The following is a 24100-nucleotide window of genomic DNA, read 5'->3' on the forward strand; positions in this document are numbered from 1 at the left end:
GAAGAAGGGGGGAGAGGACCGACCGGACTAAGGACATGACACACTTGGAGGTCCAGCAGTCCGTTGGGCACCTCTGCATGAACAAGCTATGAAAGTGGCCTTAAACTAGTCCAATTCTTCTGCCAGAAGTTACAATTACCAGCTCCAATTTCCCAAAACACTCGGGATTCCACCATAGGAATGAGCTCCAACATTCACTTCCACAAAGGAGAGGAGGGGCGCCTTGGCCGGTCCAATATGTGAGGAGATAAATCCTGTTGGTACTTGGCCTCCATGAAAGAGTTCCATACATTCCTTTCCTTCCCAAACCTGATTGTCCATGCCATTTTCAGCCGAAAGGCCGTCATGATATTAGTAAGCCTTCTAAATCCGATGTTACTCTCTTCCTTAGGCGAAGCCAGCACTTTTCAGGTTTTCCAGTGACATTTTTCTTTCCCTTCTGTCCAACCCCAAAAATTTTTGCCAATTGCTTCTCAATTAAGCTCAACACCTTCGCAGGAATGTGAACCGCCGCCATAGTGTGCACCGGAATACTTGTTAGGACATTTTTCACCAAAATCGCTCTCCCAGCCTGCGATAAATTTTGGGCCTTCCACCCATTAATACGCCTCACAATTCTGTCAACCAGAGGATTGAAATCAGAAGATTTGAGCCTTCCTTACACCATAGGCACACCGAGATACGAGAACAACAACGAGGATTTTGCAATCCCAAGGAGTGCCTCGATAGACCTGACTCCATCTCTTGGGAGCTTCGTTGAACAGAAAAAGGAACATTTATGCAGGTTTATACTCTGGCTTGAGGAGACTTGAAAGGAGTCCAAGAATTTCTTAATTGCCTGAAGCGACCTCTTACCCCCATTTGTGAAGATAAGGGTATCATTTGCATATAGCAAATGCAAAACAAAAGGACACCCTCTACGAAACGCAAAAGGCCAGCAAAGCTAATGGTCAATCATGCATTTCAGACCCCTGCTCATGACCTCAGCTGAAAGAATGAAAAAACTAGGCAAAATTGGATCTCCCTGCCTTAATCCCCTTGAAGATTTAAAAAAACCTGCCATCTCTCCGTTTATAAGCACTGAAAACCAACTATTCGCCCAACATTTTACGACCATCTTTATCCAGGATTTGCTAAAACCAAACCTCTCTAACACCTGAAGTAGGAAATCCCAATATACTCTGTCATAAGCCTTGTCCAAATCAAGCTTCAATACAATATTCCCACCACGGACTGGCTTGTTCAAATACTTGAACAGTTCCTGGGCTAAGGCAATATTTTCTGCTATTGATCGACCTTGAACAAATGCCCCTTGCTCGGGTGATACCAACGCTGGAAGAATCTTGCTAAGCCTGGCCACCATAATCTTGGAGAATATTTTGTACAAACAATTACATAAACTGATTGGTCGGAAGTCAGAAAATCGCTTTGGAGACGCTGATTTTGGAATTAAATAGATGAGCGAGGACGTTACTAACCTTGGAATATTGCTGCCTTCGGAATTAAATGGAAAACCTACTTCTCTCTATACACTCCAAGTACTAAAGAACTCAATGCTTGTAAACTCCTCCAGGTTTTCCTTTCCAAGCAAGGTGGGACTAAAAACTTTCAACGAGTTTCACTTTTACAAACCAAGTTTTTGAGGAGAAAATAAAATTCAAATATTTTAAATAAAAGTAGACAAAAAGGTGTAAGTGCATGGACTCTAAAACAACATTTCTATATTATATTAATTTAACTAATATTAATTAAGATAAAATCTCAACAATATCCACCTTAACAACCAACCATCAAAGTAGGGGCTCATGCTAGGTCGTTAGCAGCAATATAACATGCATAAACCCATACTAGAAACCACAAGCAAAGCTCACTCTAGCCACCTCTAACATCGATGATGTCCATCCTAGTCATTGACTCCAGTGCATCTCTAGAAATCCATCGAGCTACTTCCCTCGTGCACTTTACGTCAGATGCTTCCTACCCCTTCTACTAAACACACTCCCCTCAGAGATACTGCTGTTCAATTTTGCTAGACTATTTGTTACTCTGTTCACCACCCCAAAAACATGCCAATTTCAATAGTCTATATCTTGCAAATCTTTGCAAGTCTCCCCTATTTTATACAAGTTTTTTAAGCCAGAAAAGCATAATTATTCTGAAGGGATTCGATGATCACTCGAGAATCTGCTTTTGTTTTTACCTTCTATACTCCATATGCTTTACAAAACTTTATTCCCTCCGACATTGCTTTTACTTCTGCCACAGTGTTTGAGGCAATGTCATAAGAATTGTAGAATACAAAGATGAGTTTTCCCTCTTGATCTTTACAAACTCCAATGCTTTTTGCAATACCCGGGTACCCCCTCGACGAGCCATCAATCTTCAGTTTAGCCCATCTTACTAAGGGATGCTTCCATCTTGTTATAATTATTTTTACACTTCTCTCATCCCTCTGACGAGCACTAGTCACTTTCCTTCCCACTAATTCTAGAAAGAAGGAATCATCAGGCCCCAACAAACGGTTTGTAATCTCTAGATTTCAACTACAAGAAAGAGGGCCTTAGCTGACCGATGGGCCGACCCTTTTCCGACTGCTAGTATTAACGGCTGCCGGCAGGGCCCCTATGTATAAAAGAAAAAAAAACCTAACCTAACTCTCACTCTCACGCGATTCTCTCCCTCTCTCTGCCACTCCCTCTCCGCTCGCTCTTCCTCTCCCTCCCTCTCTTTGCCGCTCTCTCTCCCTCTCGCGTGCGCTCCCTCTCTCTGCTTCTCCTTCTCCGTCTCCGGTCCTCTCCCTCCCTCCCTCTGCCTCTCCCTCTGCCTCTCCCTCTCCGCTCGCTCTCCCTCTCATTCTCCCTCTCCCTCTCCCTCTCTCTCTCTCTCTCAAAACCCTAGTCCTCTCTCTCTCTCTCTATCTCCTCGGCCCTCTGCTGCAACATCACGTATCTCTCTCTCTGCTCGATCTATCGCACATCAAGGAGCATTCTGCTGCAACATCACGTATCTCTCTCTCTGCTCGATCTATCGCACATCAAGGAGCATTCTGCTGCAACATCAGGTATCTCTCTCTCTCTCTCTCTCCTTATCTATTCATATCAATTTGGGCATTTTTTTAGCATTTTTAATACTTGAAGTAACATTGTGCAATGATTTGTGTATTTGAAAATTTTGAGTTTCGAATCCCTAATTAGGGATTTGTAGTGTTGATTCCCTAATTGTGGATTATAGATTAAAAAACTGAAAATCCCTAATTAGGGATTCAAAATTCAAAACTCTTAATTAGAAATTTTTTAAGGGGATATATTGGGCCACTGGATGTTCTTGATCCTTTGTGGAGCTTCCTATGATGGTTGATTGTTTAAGATTAACTTGCCAACAGTCCATTGTCAACATAGACATCTGTGTAAGCCCTCTAGCAAAAATCACTTTCCTATTATCTCTTAATGCTTCCTATGATGGATGCTTGCTATAGCCATCTATTTCATCTTTAATTGCATTGTATTTTAGTTGATATGATTCATTTTCACCTGTGCTTACGAGCTTTGCTTCAGAATTTTTCTCTATAATTCTTTGTGAAACCTTTTATCTAAGCTGCAAGTCATTCATTTGTTGCACCAACCTTTGTGTACTTCATTCTTCTTGAGAACTTCTAATTTTTCTGGAATAATGGCAGGGTTTTGATATGAAACTAATCAATGTAAATCGAACTTGCAAAGTTACAAAAGGTGATGCTCCTTTCTCTTTTATTTGGGTTCTTTCTTAGGAATAAAATTCATTTCTCTATTGTATGTGATCTTTCTCTTCACTTCTTGTTTCGGGGAGGACAAGTGGTCAAGTACACTGCCATGTTAGCTTGTGGCAACTATCATGGAGTTGTGGGCTTTGCAAAAGGAAAAGGCCCAGCAATTCCCATTGCCCTCCAGAAGGTATTTGTTTGATGCATTTGTAGACATCAGCTCAAATTTGAAGTCCTTGTTAATTGGGAAATCAAGATTATTTATGGTTAATTCTGCATTATGGCTCATCCATCAGTAAAAGAGTGACTATTTTAGCTCCATTTGTTGCCATTCTGAGACGCTGGCGACCACTTTTGGTAGGTATTCATGAGCTTACTTCTTTAGATGATCTGAATCCCCTTGTTGTTGATGACCGTGCTTTGGCAGCAGATGCGCTGCCTCTTGTGGTGATTGAACTTCCACACTCCTATCTCTTTCCAGTTCCATGGAAACTGTGAGTTGTATATACTCCCATTGAAGAGTTTTGTGATTGAATTCTATACTCTCTCACAATTTTAATCCACTATATTTCTTCCCTGTCGTTTGATACTTTGTAAAGAAATTTGATATAATTGACGTAATTAGTGTTTCTTCCTAGTGCTTGTGATGTCACTCTAGCGAAATCCATATCTAAATAATTAGATAATTAGATGTAGCTATGTCTGGTAATATATAGTATGCTGGAGCTTGTCATGATCATTGTGCTTGTGAAAATCTCATGGAATTCCACAAATTATTTTGTTGATGCTATACTGTTTTATCAGTCCAACAGTTTTTGTTTTTCCTGGTTCTGTGTTGATTGTTAATTGATGAATTCTCCACTTCTAACTTAATAGGTTGCGGAGGGTGCAAAAACAGCTGGTGCTTCACGTATAATTGGCGTAAATAACGACAACAAGAATTTTGATGTTGGTATATTTTTAACTGTTCTTAGCAATGAAATTTTACTAGTAGTTCCATAAATTTCTTTTATTGAGATAGCAGAATTATATATATAAAAATCAAGTTCTAGAACTTGAGGCTATGTTTATGAGTATTTAACTGGTTTTTATTTTATTTTATGTGTTCAACTTCAATCTATCATAGCCAATCTGAGGAACTCTCAGAATAAAAACTAGTCTATTTGGGACAATTCAAATGAAGCAGCTTGTGGATGTTAAATCGAAATGTTTAACTAATTTCTAAAGGCATAAGGTCCCATTTTTTAATATGTTCTTATATTTGTTTGTCCTTCAAAGAATTTGGAAAGATGGGTATTGATTTTTTATTTTTTTTTGAATTTTTGAATTTTGAACAGGTTGGGCTATTGATTGTAGATGGGTACTACAACAGCTTGCTTACTCTGTTTCACCACTAATGTAAGAAAGTGGAAATGACTAAATTGTAATCACTTTCCTTAACATTCAAAAAATGAGGGACTGGGCATATGAAAATCATAAAAAATTGTAAAAATCCCAAAATCATAATTTATCTTTCTCTGCTCCTGAAATTGCCATGTGCCAGCATATATGGTTCTGTTGGGCTTTTTTCCTCCCATGTTTAAGTGCGTAATGGTTTCCATTTCATCTGTTTTTCACCATGGTTACAGATTTCATGGATTGATGGAGAGAAAATGGCATAACAGGACACATGTGCCAATTTGACACATTAGTATGGGATCTAGGACGTTCATCAGATGAGGAAAAAACAAAAGTCAGGTCCACAATGCAAATCAAAGTACACAACATTGCAATGTTTTGGATGCTGGTCTATGCTACTCCACCTGTTTTGGCTTTGATATACATACTCATGGGTAGTATAGGTGCATGCTGGATACTTGGATTAGTTGGACTTGGATGGTTAGTCATATTTACTTGTGTTTGTGCTTGTTGCTTGATTCAATTTATTTTGTTTTCCAAGTTAGTGAACTTTATTTTTTGAGTAGAAGTTATAAGTTGTTGATGTAAATCAAGGCTGTCACAATTCCTATGGTTTATTTATTTATTTATTTTTATTTTAATTCTTAGACATGCTGTTTAAAATTATTCCTGCGCCTTTGCCACGTTTTTATAGTTAAATTGTGGCAAACTAATCTTATAAGAAGACTTTGTGTTCTTACATTATTCCAAATACAGATCATGCTTTATATCCTTTATTATAATTTTATCAAAATTTCAACATTTAAGTTATTAAGTTGGCAATTTAGTTATAATTTGTTCATTCAATTACTATCACCTTCATTAATCTCATTCTCTTGTGCATGATTCATGGTCTAAGTACACAAACGTTGGATGTGTTTGGCTCTAATTTTAATTGTTCTGATTTTAATAGGCTGGAGATTTGTGGTTTGAGGGTCGTGAGTGCATTCGTCACACATGAGACCTGCTCTTACAACTTAAGGAGGTATGTTGTTGTTTGTTGCAAAAACGATTTCTTTGCTTGCATGCTTCTGACATTGAGTTTTTTTTTTTTTTTATGAGGCTTGTGTGCTTCTGAGTTATGTTTTTGTTTGTTGTAAAAAAACGATTTCTTTGCTTGCATCCTTCTGAGATTGTATTTCTTATGAGGCTTTGCTAAGATATGATTCACCGGTGTTGTTAGTTGTGGTGAGAGACGAATGTGTGCTGTAGAAACTGAGACATCTGGTTTGGTGGGAGGAGAAACAATAAGCAAGACATGGGAGAACCTTATGGAAAATTGCGTGGAAATGAAGGAACTTGTTTCTGGTTCATATTTGCAGGAGATGTGTTTCCCTTTTTTGCTTTCTCTACCTTTGAATTTCTCTCACAATCACATGTTCAAGAACTGATATAAATTCATTTACCATTCATTCGAAATCTGTATGAGGCTGTGAGCGCTGAATTCGTTTGTAAAATCCATGATAATTTTTTCAGTGGAAATGTTTGAAAGCTTCTATTTTTTACTCAAACATAAGAAATCACATGTTATTTTTTATTTTTATTTTATTTGCATTTATGGACAACTCGTGAGTTTTTCCCTTTGTTCTTTATTTTCTGTTTATACTGCAGCATGAGCCAAACAGCTTAAAGAAATCTATCCATACTTGATGCATATGAAAACCACACTCCATTTGATATATCTTCCTTTATTTAAGCATTATAGATTTATAGAACCTGTTAGGATTAGCTACTGCTAGAAATGGAAAATTATGAAAACTCAAACATATACTCTAGCCTCGAAGATTTAATAAACATACAAAGGAAGATTCAGGTTGGACAAGTACAGGAAACTTGTACTGCAAAAGAACTATGTGAAATTCTTAGTAGTTTTCACTTATACTCTGCGCTATGACAAAAAAAAAAAAATCAGTTTGTTTGATAATCCTTTTATTTTTATGTTATGTTATAATTCTCAAAGGCAGCACATGATATTTTCTAAAATTCTCAAAGGCAGCATATGTCATAATTTATCATGAAGAAAATACATACTGGCAGCCCCTTAAAGTTCAAACATCTGGTAAGAAAATTATTAGAAGTTACTTGAATTTTGAGACGGTTCATTGACATGAAATTCTCAGTGAGTACAACTTTCCTATATCTATTCCTATTGGTAGCTACGCATTTTTTTTTAGTGTAATATTTTTTATGTTCTTTAAATCAGCTCTATAACTCGCAAGCATCATTGGTTGGTCTCGTCATACAGGTGTTATAGTTGGGATGGGACAGAAAGATGCTTGTGTTGGTGATGAGACGCAATCCAAGAGAGTTATTCTCACTTTGAAATATCCCATTGAGCATGGGATTGTAATTTAGATGACATGAAGAAGATCTGTCATCAATTGATTCCATTTTGAAAAAAAAAAATCCTTCCCTTCATCCTCGATTGATTTGCAAACTCATGCAAGTATTCAGACCATCATGACTGAATTACTATTCCCATGCAGTCCCACTGATAAATACATCCAGGTCATGGTTACTTGAAATCATGTTATTGTTGTGTCCTCATGCCTTGACCGGAAGCAAGTGGGATTTGCCAGATAGTGACTTGGTTGTTATGGTCCCTTCCTATGAACGCTGCTGATATTCAAATAAAGCTAAAGAGATTTGCCAGATATATATACACATAGCAACTACTATCTTTACAAAAATAAGATATTTTCAGTTTTTAGCCTAACAAAGTTTAGCACTATTATGGTTTCAAATACATCTCGAAAGATCATAAATTAAGATCTTATCAGGTTGGAACAGTTCTATGGAACAAATTTTTATAGTGGCAACAAAATGAGGTGTGTTTGCTGGCATAGTTAAGATTGGCTTATGGGCTAACTAAATTTTGTCCCACTCGTGAACTTGAACTTAGTTCACGAGGGGTTGAAGGCAATAAGGTAACATTTGGATCTTAGGTAACTTAAGATAATTATGCATCAAGTAGCTTATCTCAGTTTCTACTTGTGTCTGTCCTACTAAAATTAATCTAGTCGAGTTGATTTGAGGCTTTCGATTGGAATCTCATGGTGTACTGATTCCATTCTTTTGTTTTTTGAACAAATGGACAAATAGCATTTTTGTATTCTTGTTTAAACATCTTAATATTGTGCCATGTGCATCTATTGTATGTGGCTGCAGCACCAAGCCAGGTCAGGGTCAAGTTCCTGGATGACCAGAATTGACTCATCATGAGGAATGTGAAGGGTCCTGTCAGGGAAGGCGACATCCTTACCCTGGTTGAGTCTGAAAGGGAAGCAAGGAGGTTGCACTGAACAAGGTTTTGTTAGGTTTGTTTTTCATTCACATGTTCTGTTTGGCTTTCTGAAATGCTTTGAGATGGGTATGAGAGAGAGAGAGAGAGAGAGAGAGAGAGAGAGAGAGAGCTGAGATGGAAAATCCTAGGATTTGGGATGATAAAAAAACCTGGAACAGTGGCTAATGGCTAAGATTTGTTTTGTAGGTTAGAACTGACTGGTTAGGCTGAGTGCTTCCCTTGCAGAATCTCCCAAATAACAGGTTCGTTTCCATTCCCTTGCAGCAGCTGAGTGCTTCACTCATATAATTGCCTTTTAGAACCTTGTATTCTGTGCATTCTCAGTATATTTTTACAACTCAGCTGCTGTATCCTGGAAATATTGAATGGTCTCTGTTGATTTTCAAGTCTAAGCAGCAAAAGTTTAACATTGATTTCAACTTTTAACCTTCCATTTTCCTCACTCAAACATTTATTTTTGTTATTATTATGATTATTTTGAAATTGATCTTTGGAAGCCTTGTTGACCACAAATTTCTGGTAGAAGACCAAACTGATTTTGATGGGTTTCTGGAAACCTACATTGCCTTGTACCTGTCAGCAAGATTGTTAATACCATCACATATCTGCTTATTGATGTCAAGTAGCTCTTTTCTATAGGTAACTCGACTTAATTCAATCTATCCAGGTGGTTTGGCATCATATATTCGAAATGCTAGGAATTTATTAGCAGATTCAAAAGCAGGGAAAAGTCCATTTAATGGCTTTACTCCTTCGGTAAGTGAATCCATTATTTTTGTCTTGCAATCTGTGTTTCTTGTACATTTATGCTAGACTTTTGTCTTCAATTTCACTTTCTTTCTTTTTTAATGAGAAAGATTTGCTCTGTGGCTACGGTTGCACTGTGGGGCTAGTCATCTTTAGCTACGGATTTTATCCGTAGCTTTTGGCCAATTTTCTGGCAGTGTAGCAGAACTGTCGATTTAGCGGTGTCCAATACAATTGTCAGTAAAGGTCCTGACCTCCAGTAAAGCCTTTACCGACCGAGGCTTTATCGGCTGTTAGCTAACCGCGGGCAAAAGATTTGCCCGCGGTTTTCTGGGTCTTTGCCGGCGGTTTTGACCGCCGGTAAAGACCAGTTTTCTTGTAGTGTCATTTGTTCACGCTCCTGATGACTTCCCAATGCATTATTTTCTCTCCATAAAATATCCTACCATTATCTTCATAACCATAATTCCCATACTATTAGCTTATAAGAATACCTCTTAGGCATTTAAACTTAGATAAGTGTTGTGCCAAGTCACGCCATTGTTGGAATCTTTAGGAGATTGTCTGATTTTCTATGAATCTAACATAAAAAAATGATGTTGAAATAGTGCCAATAGTTGCGAACCTTCCCCTACAAAAGAGGTGATGTATAGTTTCCACATCTAATGTAGAGTGGTTTGCAGACACTTTCATGTCCAAGATGGAGGCAGAAGTGATTAGGACCGTCAGAACCCTAAAACAAGCATATCTCGCAAACTAGAATGAGTTATTCGACGCATCATATATGATTTTGGGGTAAGAGAAGCTACTTTAAGCAACCAAGCTAGTGATTCTAGGTTACCCATGCCGAATTTGCCAGATTCCATCAGATCAACGATCGAAAGAGTCATTTTTAATTTTGTTTTTACTATTTATAGTAATTTTTAATTCCAACATAACTCTTGATACTTTGAGCTTTAGGAGTCGTCCCCAACATGAAAAGGGTTTAGAAAAATTAGGAGAATAATGTGGTTAGGCCAAATTAAACACTTACTATTTTTGGCTAGAAACCATGAAGTCTAGTAGAAATCATGACCGTCTACAATAGTAAGTTTATTATTTATAGTAAGTCACATTTTTAGGGTCGCTCGTGTCTTTTGCTGTTTACAATAGTAGATTGATGGTCGCTCGCGTCTTTTGCTATCTACAATAGTAGATTGATGGTTGCTCGCGTCTTTTGCCGTTTACCCCTCTCGTCCTTTTTGTAGTGAGGGGTCAAGCTTCTTGGTGCTTGTTTGTGCAGTGCTTTGTATAGCTTTTTGTGAATGAAAATCTCATTAAAATAAATAAATAAATAAATATATATATATATATATATATATATATATATATATATATATATATATATATATATATAAATATAATAAAGTCACATTTTTAGGGAGTTTGAGTTGGATTTTGATTTTGAAACTTCTTCCTAGGTTTAAGATGACTATTTAAAGGGTTGTAATTTCGTTTTAAAAAAAAAAAAAATTATTATTATTATTATTTATCATCAATCAAACTATTTTTGAATTTATTAGAATTTATTTTTATTTTCTATTTCTCCTCATGGATTCGAGGAATCTTTGTGAGGAGTCCAGAGAAGCTCCATAGATTCGGAGTAGTTATCCTTGAGGAAGACGGTGATCGACCTCATCACGTCCATCCTTACATCAGCATCCCCTCCATTGATATTGTCTTCTCAAGTTTGCATCCACATCTCCTCCATTGATATTATCGGCTCCAGTTCATATATATACTCCACCTGGTGAGACACCAAATTACTATTAACATGATAGCCCCTTGATTCAAGAACTCTATGGACAACAACATTCAAGGGACCCCGGATTAGTCTCTCCATGACCTGGGAAGGAGGCTCAAGTTGAAGAAGACAAGCTTTATATAACTCTAAATGGATAGCAGCACTGAAAGATGTCTCCCAAAGGATAGACGAGCACCCTTTACCCAGAGTGGCTTAACTATGATGAACTAGCACTTACACAACAAACGCATCTAGATGCCATATGAATCCCAACCTTTTAGATGACAGAATCAACTGGGAGTGCACTGTTCAATACTTTCCTCATGCAAACAGAAATTTGAGGGGGAAGGTACCTGTTCTAGACCCAGGGGGCTCACATCTTCTTATTCTGCATGGTTCGAATAGTATTCCTAGCCTTATATATATATATATATATATATATATATAAAGTGCTTGAGGGAGATGTCATCCAAACCAGTCCATCTGCTCTATTAGACGATGAGACGCCACTCTCCTTTATCTGAAGCAGTATTTCATTTGGGAAAATACCTTCCAGAATTGACAAGTTTCAGCCCCCCACCTTTAGACCATAAGTCGGCTATCTCCATGTGCTTGAGGTTTCCTGGAATTTGAATGCTTTTAATTTCTGATAAACTTCCAAGATCTGACCAACTTTGGTTCCAAACATTTACATCCCCTTTGCCTATCGTCTATCTAGAAAATCCTTGAAATAATAGCAGGCAATGAACCAAGATGCTAACCTTCCTAGATCTGACCAACTTTAGAAGAGAACAACACTTTATTTTATTTTAATAATAGCAGGAATTCACAAGCGGCTTTATAGACATCCCCGAGAAACCATCTGGCCTAGAGGTGGTGCTAATCATATAAATGATTTGGGTCATTGAATCATGAGCTTCACTAGTGCCTAGTAGGTACACAAGAACATTTTCAAGTTAATTTTCATTAGAAACCTTATAAACCTTCTATGTCACATTCCTGAAAATATGCTCAGTTTTTCTTAAGTTATTTATGTCACCTTTTGAATCACACAGAAGAACAAAAAATGTCAGTCATTTTTTTAGCTGAATTAACAAGTTCACTTTGAGTGGGTCACACCCATGATCACACACACACACACACACACGTGAGCACCTATGCGCACCTATGAATCTAAATGGTCCACTTGATGCAGAACCCCTTGAAATCCTATAGGCCCAACTTTCAACCCAATACAAAACTCTAGTGGGCCACTGTAACGAGAAATGCAAATCAAGGGAGGAAACGATTTTCTTTTCCATGGCCCACCTGAGTTTTGTATCGGGCTGAAAGTTGGGCTTGTGAGGTTTAAAGGGGTGCCGCATCACGTGGACCGTTTAGATTATTTCCTGATGACATGTGTGCAAAGTGCACATAGGTGCGCACGTAAGAAGGAGGTGAGCATATCTCTCTCTCTCTCTCTCTCTCTCTCTCTCTCTCTCTGTATAGAGAAAGGAATGCTCACCAGTGCACTTTTTTACGTGAGCACTCATGAGCACCTTTGCACATGTGTGCTAGGCACAAAGTCTGAACGGTCAATGTGATGTGGCATCCCTTAAAATCTCACAAGCCCAACTTTCAGACTGATACAAAACTCTGGTGGGCCATGGCAAAAGAAAACAATTTCTTCCCTTGATTTGGATTTCTCTTTGCTATGACCAACTATAGTTTTGGATCAAGGTGGAAATTGAGCCCATAGAGTTTCCAGGGGCGCTGCATCATGTGGACTGTTCGGATTCCGAGCCCATTACAAGTGTACAATGTGCTCATGAGTACCCACGTGAGTTGCACAGGTGAGCATTGAGCATTCCTCTCTCTCTCTCTCTCTCTCTCTCTCTCTCTTCTTTTCTTTTCTTTTCTTTTTTTTTTTTTTTTACAAAAAGAAGCTTTCCATTGAAAATCCAAGATTTACATAGAACAGGCCAACTTCGGGCAGGGCCAGCAGCAACAAAAAGAGAAGCTGACCCTCGTATCATATCCTATACAAGGATACTCTATGCAGGAGCAGAAGGGGAAAACAAGGGGAAAGAAGACAAAAGCTAGCATTACACTAGTAGACAGAACGCATCACCAAGCCGCCCCCAACTGGGCCAACAACTAGCTAGCTCTGATCGCACCTAGGCCCACTTCGTCAAGGAAGATAAGGCCCCTCGTCTGGGAGGGAAGGGCTTTCGTATTTACAAAGAACGTGTAGGCTTGGCTCCCGCTACCCATACGTGCCATAGCATCCACTGGTGCATTTCCTTCTCTGAAAATGTGGGCGACCTCCACTTGAGCTTACGACATGAGAAACCGAATCCTAGAAAACCAAGCTCTCCACTTCCAACCCGGGATCGCTGCACCCAGAATGAAGTTTATTATTAGCCGGGAGTCCGATTCCATAATCACCTTTCTCATCCCTTTGCTCAGACATAAATATAGACCATCATGAATAGCCCAGAGCTCAGCGTGGATGTTTGAACCTGGGCTGTAACCAGCAGCAAAAGCAAAGGGAATGAAACTCCCCGTTTTCTCCTTGACAAATACCCCATCCCCCAGACATGCCTGGGTTCCCCAAGGCCGACCCATCAACACTGATATTCAACCAACCGGCCCGAGGCCATTTCCATCTCACCACCTTTGCATAAGCCTTGGAGGGAGCCGAACGATCAGTCCTGCTGGATGGTTGGTGTAAACCAGAGGCAGCAGAGGGTGTGGCACTGGCTGCTGCAGCGTGCTGCATCGACGGAGGGGCCTGCGCCCCAGAGAACAGATTCCATGTGTTCGCAACTCTAACATGGTCTCGAGTAATCCCTGTCCACCAGTTTACTCGGGTGATGAGCTTGGAGAGGGATGGCCGAACACCATTAAACACCGCTACATTTCTGACCTTCCATATTTCCCAGCAGATGAAGTAGGGAAGCAGATTTTGGGCAACCGAATCACTCTCACTCTCTCTCTCTCTCTCTATGTGTGTGTGTGTGTGTGTGTGTGTGCGGAGAAAGGTGGAAGTACACCACCTCTAACTTTATTAATCAACAAAAAGATTTAAAAAAATTTCAAGTCGAGCACCACAAAAAGTTCACTTTAAGTAGGTCACGTCCCATGATCAATAACATTTGTTACAAATATATTTTAGGGATTTGAAGTAGATCATAGAAATTTTTAGTTGAACTACTTATGGATTCAGGGTCCTATTTGGTTCAGTTAAGCCTTAGTAATTATAACTAATACTTTTCTTTAAAAAAGGAAAGGTGGGAGCACACCACCTTTCCTTTAAAAAAAAAAGGAACAAGAAGACACCCCAAACACGCCCTTAAACTGATGATTTTCAGCTTGATTTGATTCTTGAGAAGACTAAAAAATTTCTTCCCCAAATTTCCCCATCTAAACCCTAATCCTTCCCCATCTATGTCCTAGCGCCGCTTGGGCTCCATTGTCCCGTCCGACGGGGCGGGACGTCCTTCGTCACTGAAGCAGATCGGCTGCCCACCTTTCCTCTACTAGAGGAGCCCTCCCTAGAACGCGTCTTCCATTCCACCACGATTTCAGCTTATTTGTTGGAAACCTACCGTACGACTACTCGCACCAGGACCTCTATCAAATCTTTGGTAGGTATGGAAGAATTAAGGACATCTACATCCCACTTCAGGCATCAACCAATCTCCCCAGGGGATTCGCATTTGTGCGATTTCTCTACGAACAGGATGCAAAAAATGCTAAGGATATCTTGGGAGGTAGGCGGATTGATGGTAGGCGAGCGAAGATGGAGTGGGCCAACCCTAGATCTCAAAAGCCCCCCCAGGGCAAGACCGATTAATCCACCACCCCTTTCTAAAACCCCAAATCTACATCCCAGCTCAACATCTCAACCCCCCCACCCCCACGCCAAGACCGTATAATCCCCCAACCATTTAAAAAACCCCAAATCTGCATCCCAGATTAACAATGAAATCCTATGCAGCCTTAGTAACCAACGTAGTACCGGAGGTGAACAATCAGGGGAAGCATCATACCTCAAGAAAGGGTCACGATAGTCGGGTGCACCAATAAGATGATTTCACCACCATTGTAGACCCAGCGGCGGTTAGGAGAAAAAAGCAGGAGCTGAAGCTAGGCTTGATTGGGCGGACTTCCACGTTTATCTCCATCCTCCACCTAATCCGATCGATCAACGAGTCTAGATCCATTTCCTCTAGTGTCGATGTGGTACATCTGCCCCCATTTTCGTTCCTAATTAGACTGAAATCTGCTGATGACTTGGAACAGTTCTTGGCCGATGCGCATCTCCAAAAGAGGATGGGTCTGGTCGAAATTTCCCCTTGGACACCCCCGGCAATAGGAGAAGATGGGGGAACATGGTTACGACTCTTTGGGATCCCGGCACATGCTTGGTTCGAATCTGTCCTACTGGACCTGGGAAACTACTTTGGTAAAGTTCTAATGATAGATTCTATCAGTAGGTTCGGTTTATTTCAGGTGTTCGCTCGAATTAAAGTTCAGCTCCACCTGGGTGTCGATCTGCACAGAGTCCTGAGATTGGTTGTTGAAGGGAGGCAATACCCAATCTATGCCATGTTGGAAATAGAGAAGGTAGATGCAAGCAGAGATATGGAAACTGATTCAGCTCCTCTTACTTCTAGGTACTACTGCAGTACTAAGGTGTGGGTGGAAGACCATTTCAAATCCCATAAGAAAGACGCTGGGAGCCGGCAGCCTGGTCCCCTGGAAACGGATTCTGTGGTTCCAATATAAGGCTCATTACCTGTCTGTGGATATGCACAAGTGACACCAATCGCAGAGGAGATTGTGCCTATTCTCAATGAGGGTAGTGACCAGCAGATTACTCATGATCTTGCCCCAGAATCGACAGAGGAAACTTTGGTAAATCCTAATGATGAAGTCCAGCCTCTCAGACAGGCTCTAACTGTCGTGGAAGAGATCCAACCGATTGAGGTTCGGCCCGGGGTGGACATCAACCATGGCAAAGGCATGCTCTCCCTACAAGTTCCTCAGAACCCAGAGCCTCATCAATTGTTGCTTGGATACCAAACTGTCAAAGAGGTTGATCCAGATAAAGATCGAACTTGCTTCATGGAACTGCTTGCAACCAGATTTCAGTGCAAGGAGGCTGATGCTACTCAAAGGCGTAGTAAATCATTGGTATATGTTCAAAAGAAGATTACCAGGGTTTACAACAGGGCTCGGTCAACAGGCCCTTATCCATTAACAACCTCGAATTTGGACAAGGATCCTGACTTATAGTCATATACTTCTTCCTACAGATCCGATGACTCTCCCCCACCTTCTACTCCGCAGACTCCTTGTCATGGGAGAATTGTTGGAACCCCAGATAATAGAGGGCTTGTCGTCGATCTCTCCCCTTACTTCTCTCCATCAGGGGACGCCTGGGATAACATCTCAGCGAAACAAGGCTCACAGACTGATCATCTGACTAGTCCGCGTTCACCCTTGGAGCAACATAATCTCAATCAGTTATTGGACTGATCAGAAGAACCGACAGTAAACCATGTGTTCCCCATCCCTTGCAGCCAATCTTCACCAAATCAGCTGTAGTAGACTCAGAAAAGAGGAGGCAAAAGGGCCCCTAAAAATCCCCTAAATGCAGTCTCAAGGGACGTCTGGTTATCCAGACTGAGGCGTTTACAAAGGAGGATCGAGAAAAATAAGGAATACAATGACGGATAACATACTATTGTGGAACGCTTGCGGAATTGGCAACACGCCAACTATCAGGACTTTACAGAGGCTTATCAAGACCCACAATCCTTGGTAGTGGCGATCTTAGAGCCTATGATTAGGGACTCCAGACGCATAGCAATTGGTCTCCGCCTTGGGTTCCATTATTCATACTCTAATGCGGATGTGGGTGGCAAGATTTGGATATTCTCCAAATTCTAGTCTCTTATCTCTGTTGTCGCCAGATCAAACCATATGATCACCTTAACGCTGAAGCTGCAGCAATTTAGTAACCAAATTACTCTGTCGGTGGTCTATGTGAGTTGTTCCAGGGTCCAACGCAGAAGCCTCTGGGATGAGATGTCCAATCTCTCCTGCTCCATTTAGGGCCCATGGGCAGTGGGTGGTGATTTCAATGCCGTCATCAGCTCTTTGGAAAGGCATGGCAAAAGGAGGTTTGATAGCGGGAGTTCCCGCGATTTTGTGGAGGCCATTGACAACGCTGCTCTTCTGGATGCTAGTTTCCGGGGCAGTAAATTCACCTGGTCTATTGACTAGGCAGGCATGGCTCAAGTGTGGGCAAGATTAGACCGTGTGCTGATCAATGCGGCTTAGAGCATCTCCTTCCCCTTCTTCAGGTACGCCACCTCCCTCGGTATAATTTCGATCATGCTCCGCTGTTAATTGTTTTCCCCAGGCAATAGTTTTCTAGCCACAAACCATTCCATTTCCAGCGGATGTGGCTCCTCCATGACCCTTTCTTGCCAAAAGTTAAGGAAGCCTGGTCATCCACTGAAACTTTCCATCCTATGATCAACATTCTCTCCAAACTGAAGGCTGTTAAATCCCATCTGAAGTGCTGGAACCGAGCTGAATTCAGGAACATTTTCACGGCAGTCAAAGAAGTTGAGCAGAGGCTATCCATCTTGGAGGAGCAATTTCAGCAAAATGAGGAGCCGGTTTCAGAGTCTGCCCCCCTCCTGCGTCAACTCCATGATGCGAGGACCTCAGCTTGGAGCGGATGGAGGAAACTTTTTGAAAATAGAAAGCCTGTAATAACTGGCTTCAGGAGGGAGATAGGAACACTGCTTTCTTCCATGCGTCAGCAACTAAAAGGGCCAAGAGAGCCGCTATCTCTGCAATCCATCTAGACTCTGGACGGATTGTGGAGTTGCAAGAGGACATCAAAATTGAGGTAGCCAAATACTTCCACCGCCTTTTTTCTGCTGGAGAGGTGGACCAGGGGGCTGATCTTCTCTCCTCCATTCCCTCTTTGGTGTCAGCAGAGGATAACGCTGGCCTCATGGCCAAGCTTACGATTCAAGAAGTGCATTATGCTATTCTTTCCATCCCTTGAGATGGGGTGGCAGGTCCGGATGATTTTTTCACTTCTTTCTTCGCCGGGTGCTGGGACATTGTGGGGCAGGACCTTCTCAAGGCAGCCATTTATTTGTTCGAAGGAGGGTATCTCCCTAGGGCCTTCACTTCTTCTCTGATTGCCCTTATCCCCAAAAAGGTAGATCCTAAAAAATTCTCCGACTTTAGACCTATTAGTCTCTATAATGTGGTTTATAAGATCTTTTCCAAGGTTATCGCGAGCAAATTGAGTGAACTGCTTCCCTTCCTCATCTCCCTAGGGCAAGGTGCTTTCGTGAAGGGACGCTCCATCTCAGAAAATATTGCCCTTCCAGGAGCTGCTTAGAGAACCTAATCGAAAAGTCAGAGGTGGGAATATCATCATTAAATTGGATATGGAAAAAGCTTATGACAAAGTTGATTAGATTTTCCTCAAAAGTGTGCTTCACCACTTCAGATTCTCCCATGACAGGATCAGGCTGGTGGAACGCTGCTGGAGCAACTGTTAGTTCTTGGTTCTCATAAACGGTGAATCGGGCGACTTCTTTAAGTCCACTCGAGGTCTCCGCCAGGGCGACCCGCTCTCCCCCAGTTTATTCATCTTAGCCTCTGAGGTGCTCAGTCGAGGTTTTAACAAGCTAGTGGCTTCCGGGTCCTGTCTTCCTTTCAAAGGCCGAAGGGATAATGTGGTAGTGTCTAACCTCCTTTTCGCTGATGACACTCTTCTCTTCATTAACGGAGGTCTTCGTTCCATTCGAGCGGCAAAGGGTTTTCTTGAAATGTATTAGCGGGTCTCTGGTCAACAAATCAACCTCCATAAGAGTGTCTTCCTTTGTGCAAAAACCATGATCTCTGCCAGAATTGCTACTATACAAAGGGAACTGTGGATCCCAAATTCAGCTAATAGCATCAGCTATTTGGGGGTCCCAATATCAGTAGGTAGAAGGAAAAATAGTGATTTCCAGAATCTGGTTGATTGAGTGGACGGTCGCATCAAAGGTTGGAAAGCCAGGTGGCTATCGATGGCTGGTAGAGTCATGTTGGTTAAACATGTCCTGTCAAGTATCTCGGTTCACTCTTTGGTTGCTACGCATATCCCGTCAGGTGTTTTAAAATTGCTGGAGAAAAGATTTTCAGATTTTCTATGGGGTTGGGCTGACGGCAGGAAAAAGTTGCACTGGAAATCTTGGCAACACATTTTAGACCCGAAGTCGGAAGGGGGCCTTGGAATCAGAAGTCTGTTTGATGTGATGTTGGCGTTCCGCCTAAAGATGGCATGGTCTACAAAGTTTAGTTCACACAAAGGGCTGTGGTGTCGTTTTGTTCAATCAAAATACGCCCGAGACTTTCGGACAGATAGTATTTCTCAACCGATATCCATCTTCTCTCCTTTGTGAAAAAGAACCCGCTTCTGGACAACTAATTGGACTGGTTTAGGTCCTTTGGAAAATAGGGTTGCCTCCATCATCGAACTCCCTCTCAGAAACCTCAGAATTAAGGATTTTGTGGGCAACTCTGGCCCCTTCCCGCCTTCGGCGGCCCTCACGGTTCTGTCTCAGCAGAATTTAAACTTCATCTTCCATGCAGGGGCTTGTCTTTCGGATGGCCCTGATCTTCCTAGTTGGCCCAGAAACCCCACAGGAGCCTTCTCTGTTGCATCAGCGTGGGATGTTATCAGGAGGAGCAGGCCCACCACGTTCTGGGGTCCCAAAATCTAGAATGTCAAGGTCCCCCCAAAGGTGTCAGTGCTGGTGTGGAGAATCATCTTGCGTGCTCTTCCGGTAGATGCGAGAGTGCAAGCTCGTGGTGTCCACCTTGCTTCCATTTGCTGCTGCTGTAACATTGACAGTAGCCAGGGCCACAGGCCGCAGATAAAGACCATTCCCCATCTTTTCCTTCAGAGCGGGATGGCGCGTGTCATATGGTCCCACTTTGCTTCCCTTTTCGACGTTCATATGCCCCATTCTTCTTCTGTTCGGGCCAGTTTAGCCCATTGGTGGGATTCTCGATCAGGGAACGGTCCGTCAGCCCCTTTCAAGAAGATTATTCCCTGTTTCATCTTATGAGAGCTTTGGAAGAGCAGAAATTTGGCGTGTTATGAAGAGGTGCCTATGACGAAAGGGATCATCATCTCTTGCATCTATAGTTGGATTCACTGTATCGTCAACAGATGGGGTGTCCCTCGGTCCCGATTTGATTCATCGAGTAGGGTGCTTGGGGCTATGGGAATTATCGTGTCGGACCAGCCAAGATGTTCTTCCCCTGTGGTGATTTGGAGGAAGCCCCCACCTGGTTGGGTCAAGTTTGGTTCTGCTAGGGGTAATTTAGGTGCAGCTGGGGGAGGAGGTGTTTGCAGGGGTGAGAGGAGTGAGTTCCTTTTTGCTTTTCACTCGGGCTATGGCGTTGACTCCGATACTCGAGCGGAACTTCTGGCGAATCACGATGGTCTTCAACATTGCCTTTTGTTGGGGTACCCCAATATTCTTGTTGAATTTGATTCGCTCCTCGTCATCAACTTCCTCTTGGGTCGCGCTGTCCCTGGTTGGAAATGGAAATGTTGGATAGACAGAATAAACCACCTCTCCAAGTCTAGAAATATAAAATTTGTTCATACTTTTAGAGAAGGAAACGGGCCAGCGGATGCCCTCCCCAAGTTGGGGAGGGAAGGTCAAAGGATGACTTTGGTTTTACTCCACGCCGACCTCCTACCGACAGTCCGGGGACTGCTCTTCTTAGACAGATTGTCTTTAGGTTCAGTGAGGAGGGGGACTTAGGCTCAGACTCCTTTCAGCTTCAGGCCGCTTCTATTCCTTTTCTTTGTCCTGGTCAATGTATTTAGCTCAGTTACGAATTACATTATGGTGAGGCCCTTCTGCTTTTTGTTGGGGCCCACCCGAAGGGCTGTAAATTTTCGGTGATTAATGAAATCGTGGCAACAGTCCATTTAAAAAAAAAAATAATAATAAAATAATAAAAAAAAAAGGTGGGAGCACACCACCTGGATTGCATTGATAAGAAAATGAGGTTGTACAAAAAAGAGTGGGCACCACAAAATGACCGGCCCTCCACTCGCGTATAGAATCTTTTTACAAATAGAAATTGAAAGACAACAGAGAATGCATCCTCAGCCAACCAAGCCACCTGAAACAGTAGAGGAAGCCATTGGCTAGAAAACAGAGAGCAAAGAGCCACAACCCTGCCGATCCATTGATATCTGACGACGCAAGACAACAATCCCCTGCTGCATTAACTCAACAGGCCATGAGACAGGCCAGCCTAACGGCAGAATAACAGTCCACACCTAGACAGAAATGTACTTAAAATGCTAATAGAGAAGAAACTACATAATTAACTGGAAGGACATTACTCTCTCAAAGTGGCACATTTCTAAATATTCTTTTTATTTTATTTATTGGCTTCTTAACGCACCAAAAAGTGAACTGCTATTGCTCTAGTTATGATATATGTGATACATGAAATACATGTACAGTGGTGTACCATGATTTTCTTCTCAACCCGTCACTTGAAGCTCTAATTCAAGCGGGAAAGTCAAAAACCTGCTTTAGCATATAAAAAAAAAAGTTAGGTGAACGGCAATAAAGAAGTCAAAGTAGTGGTTGCGGCGTGTGAAGTAACACGGTCACCAAACTCCCCAGCATGCCGGCCCATGAATTCTTTAGTTGGGCTGTAAATTATAATTTCCTTTGATAACAACGGTCTGCTATCTAATTTGCAATATCTGAGGGCTGTTTCAAAATATTCGCAGCGTTTAATCAAAAGGGAGACCTCAGTCGAGCTGATACGACTAGTTTGATTGCTTGATTGGGAGAATGTTTGGCCATTGGTGATGTTGTTGCCCTGAGCACATCTTCATCTCTGAGTTAGCTACCACTGCATCCGATAGCATCATAACCGGTGTTGATCATCGACAGCATAAGGAAAAAAAAAAGGATCTAATTCAAAGCGCATATCTGGCAAAGGAATGAAAGGAGCTATTGGGATTGGTGAATCCTTGGTGGGTCGTGATCTGGATTGTTCACATACTCAGCCATTCAATCAATAATAAATTGTATAAACATCACATTGGTGGGAAAATCCTTTTAAATGCAACTATCAGCTTTCCATTATGCATGAGAAAATTATCTGGTTTATCGGTGATGGAGATGGATGGAATGTTCTGGTACCTACGCTTCCATAGTTGGCAAGAAAGGATTAGGAGTTACCTGAATCAATACTAAGCATTGCTGGTCTCTCTCAAGCGAGCACTGGATCAAAACCTGGATCATAACCGTTCATATAAGTACTGAACAATGGTTAACACTGAACAGGGAAAGGATGTCTAGAATTGTTCCTTTTGGGTGACTTTCAAAGGCGTACCATCCAAGTATATGACCCACCAATGGGCCATCTAAAGTCAGCGGGTCCACCTTGCTTGTGTCACATACTGAACGATGAACACCCGTCTTTACCTGATACACCAGGGTCGCCTCCAAAAATAGATCCATTTATGTCTCAAAATAAAAGAAAAAAAAATGAATCGGTACCAATTTAACTAATAAACAAAGCCAATTTCAATCACAAGAAAGAGTAATATGTCATTTGGGTCAGCCCATAAAATAAATTAAATTTATATTAATCCACATTTCATGCTCAAAATTCAGTACCCGAGCATAAATTATCACACAAAATATATTAAAAGAAAAAAAAAAGAATAAAAAAGAATAAAAACCATCTATAAACATGAAAATCTATGCAGCCTGGCGAATCCTATAGAATTCTCTTCCTTCAACAATATTTGAATTTCAATACTCCGGGAATGCTTTCATTGCCTCCAAAACCGGTGGTGAGATCGACTTCCCCATGTTCGGAGGAGAGAAAATAGAATCAGGGTATCTGAAAAATGGCCTTGATGAACAGAAGAAATCTGTTGGATTTGGCGTGAATAGAGGTATTTCAGATAGATTGGGCATGGCGAAAAGAGATGATACTGACGTTGAGCTGGCCCCCACGTCGCCTCCACCACATTTCTCATCTGTAATGGCTGAAGATGATGTCCCGTCATCGTGACCGATGATCCTTGGGCCACTGCAACCATCAGAGGAAGTATTACCACCCTCAGATGGCTGGGACTGTGGAGCTGGGTCTTCGGACCGAGACAGGCCAGTGAGCTTTTGCACTAGAGCCATAAAGTCGCTGGCCTGCGTGTGGATGATCTTAGGCGAGTGGGTGTAGATTATTACCGGTTGGCGTTGCTGGTTTTGAGATTGCTTGGTCACAGCTGCAGCGATGGAGAGACATGACGAGGATGTGGATGAAGAAGAAGATGATGATGGTGGTTTGTGTATGAGGTGGGACTCCTGATTGATTTTCAAAGGGATGGGCCGAGAGCCATTGATCTCACGTCGAGCTTGGTAATCTTTGTGGAATTGTGAAGGGCTCATGGTTATGGTGTGAGAGAGGAATGGAGAGTCAAAAGGGAATAGCGCAGATATGGTGAAATGGAGAGAGATAGAGAGAGGTTTGCTGTTTCTGGAAGAAAGAGAGATGAATACTCACCTATATAGGGCGGGGAGGACAGAGATGAGGGAGAGCACAGCAATTCTGACCGTTGACAATGCCGTGCTGGGCCAATTCTAGGTTGTTTCGGAAAAGCTGTTATGCAAAGGATATTGTTTGGGCGGAAAAGTCGGCTCTACCCACGAAGGTCGCATTTTCAGATTGTATCCCTGGGTATTCTATGTTACCGTCCTCGTTCTTGTACCATCATTTTTAGTCACTCAGATCTATAGATCTGGACCATCCATGTTACCGTCCTCGTTCTTGTACCATCATTTTTAGTCACTCAAATCTATAGATCTGGACCATCCATCACTTGCAGGATGCATTTTTGTTGCTTTCACGGAGAAATCACACCAATTGGATGGTCTATCCATCTGCAATTTGATCTTATCTTTTTTGTAGCTATTCATTTTCCATCATGTGGATAAGACGATCTCATAGAAGTATTTCTTTGCAA

The 24100-nt window shown here is 41.6% G+C and overlaps 3 protein-coding genes across 19 annotated transcripts; 2 read left to right on the forward strand and 1 right to left on the reverse strand.

Moving 5' to 3' along the window:
- The first annotated feature begins 2543 nt into the window (after positions 1-2543).
- On the forward strand, positions 2544-7599 carry LOC131237647 (BEACH domain-containing protein C1-like). Of its 17 annotated transcripts, none has more exons than XR_009167353.1 (6): positions 2544-3061; positions 3677-3929; positions 4036-4186; positions 4616-4691; positions 6090-6161; positions 7422-7599. XR_009167353.1 is itself a non-coding variant. In XM_058235536.1 (6 exons), the coding sequence occupies exons 2-6, from the start codon at positions 3871-3873 to the stop codon at positions 6107-6109; spliced, it is 237 nt and encodes a 78-aa protein (XP_058091519.1). In that variant the 5' UTR covers positions 2544-3061; positions 3677-3870; the 3' UTR covers positions 6110-6710. The 17 variants fall into 17 exon arrangements, 3 of the variants coding, with proteins under 3 accessions (XP_058091519.1, XP_058091518.1, XP_058091521.1); XR_009167360.1 differs by having other exon boundaries at positions 4101-4186; positions 6090-6484; positions 7380-7599; XR_009167356.1 differs by having other exon boundaries at positions 4101-4186; positions 6090-6484.
- Positions 7600-20306: 12707 nt separating this feature from the next.
- On the forward strand, positions 20307-20858 carry LOC131227795 (uncharacterized). The gene has a single exon (XM_058223622.1). It carries the CDS (start codon positions 20307-20309, stop codon positions 20856-20858), a length of 552 nt encoding a protein of 183 aa, XP_058079605.1.
- A 1819-nt stretch (positions 20859-22677) lies between these two features.
- On the reverse strand, positions 22678-23663 carry LOC131230546 (VQ motif-containing protein 8, chloroplastic-like). The gene has a single exon (XM_058226455.1). It carries the CDS (start codon positions 23523-23525, stop codon positions 22887-22889), a length of 639 nt encoding a protein of 212 aa, XP_058082438.1. The 5' UTR covers positions 23526-23663; the 3' UTR covers positions 22678-22886.
- Between the last annotated feature and the right edge of the window lie 437 nt (positions 23664-24100).

This window comes from Magnolia sinica, chromosome 2 (assembly GCF_029962835.1).
Source record: "Magnolia sinica isolate HGM2019 chromosome 2, MsV1, whole genome shotgun sequence".
Classification (NCBI taxonomy): domain Eukaryota; kingdom Viridiplantae; phylum Streptophyta; class Magnoliopsida; order Magnoliales; family Magnoliaceae; genus Magnolia; species Magnolia sinica.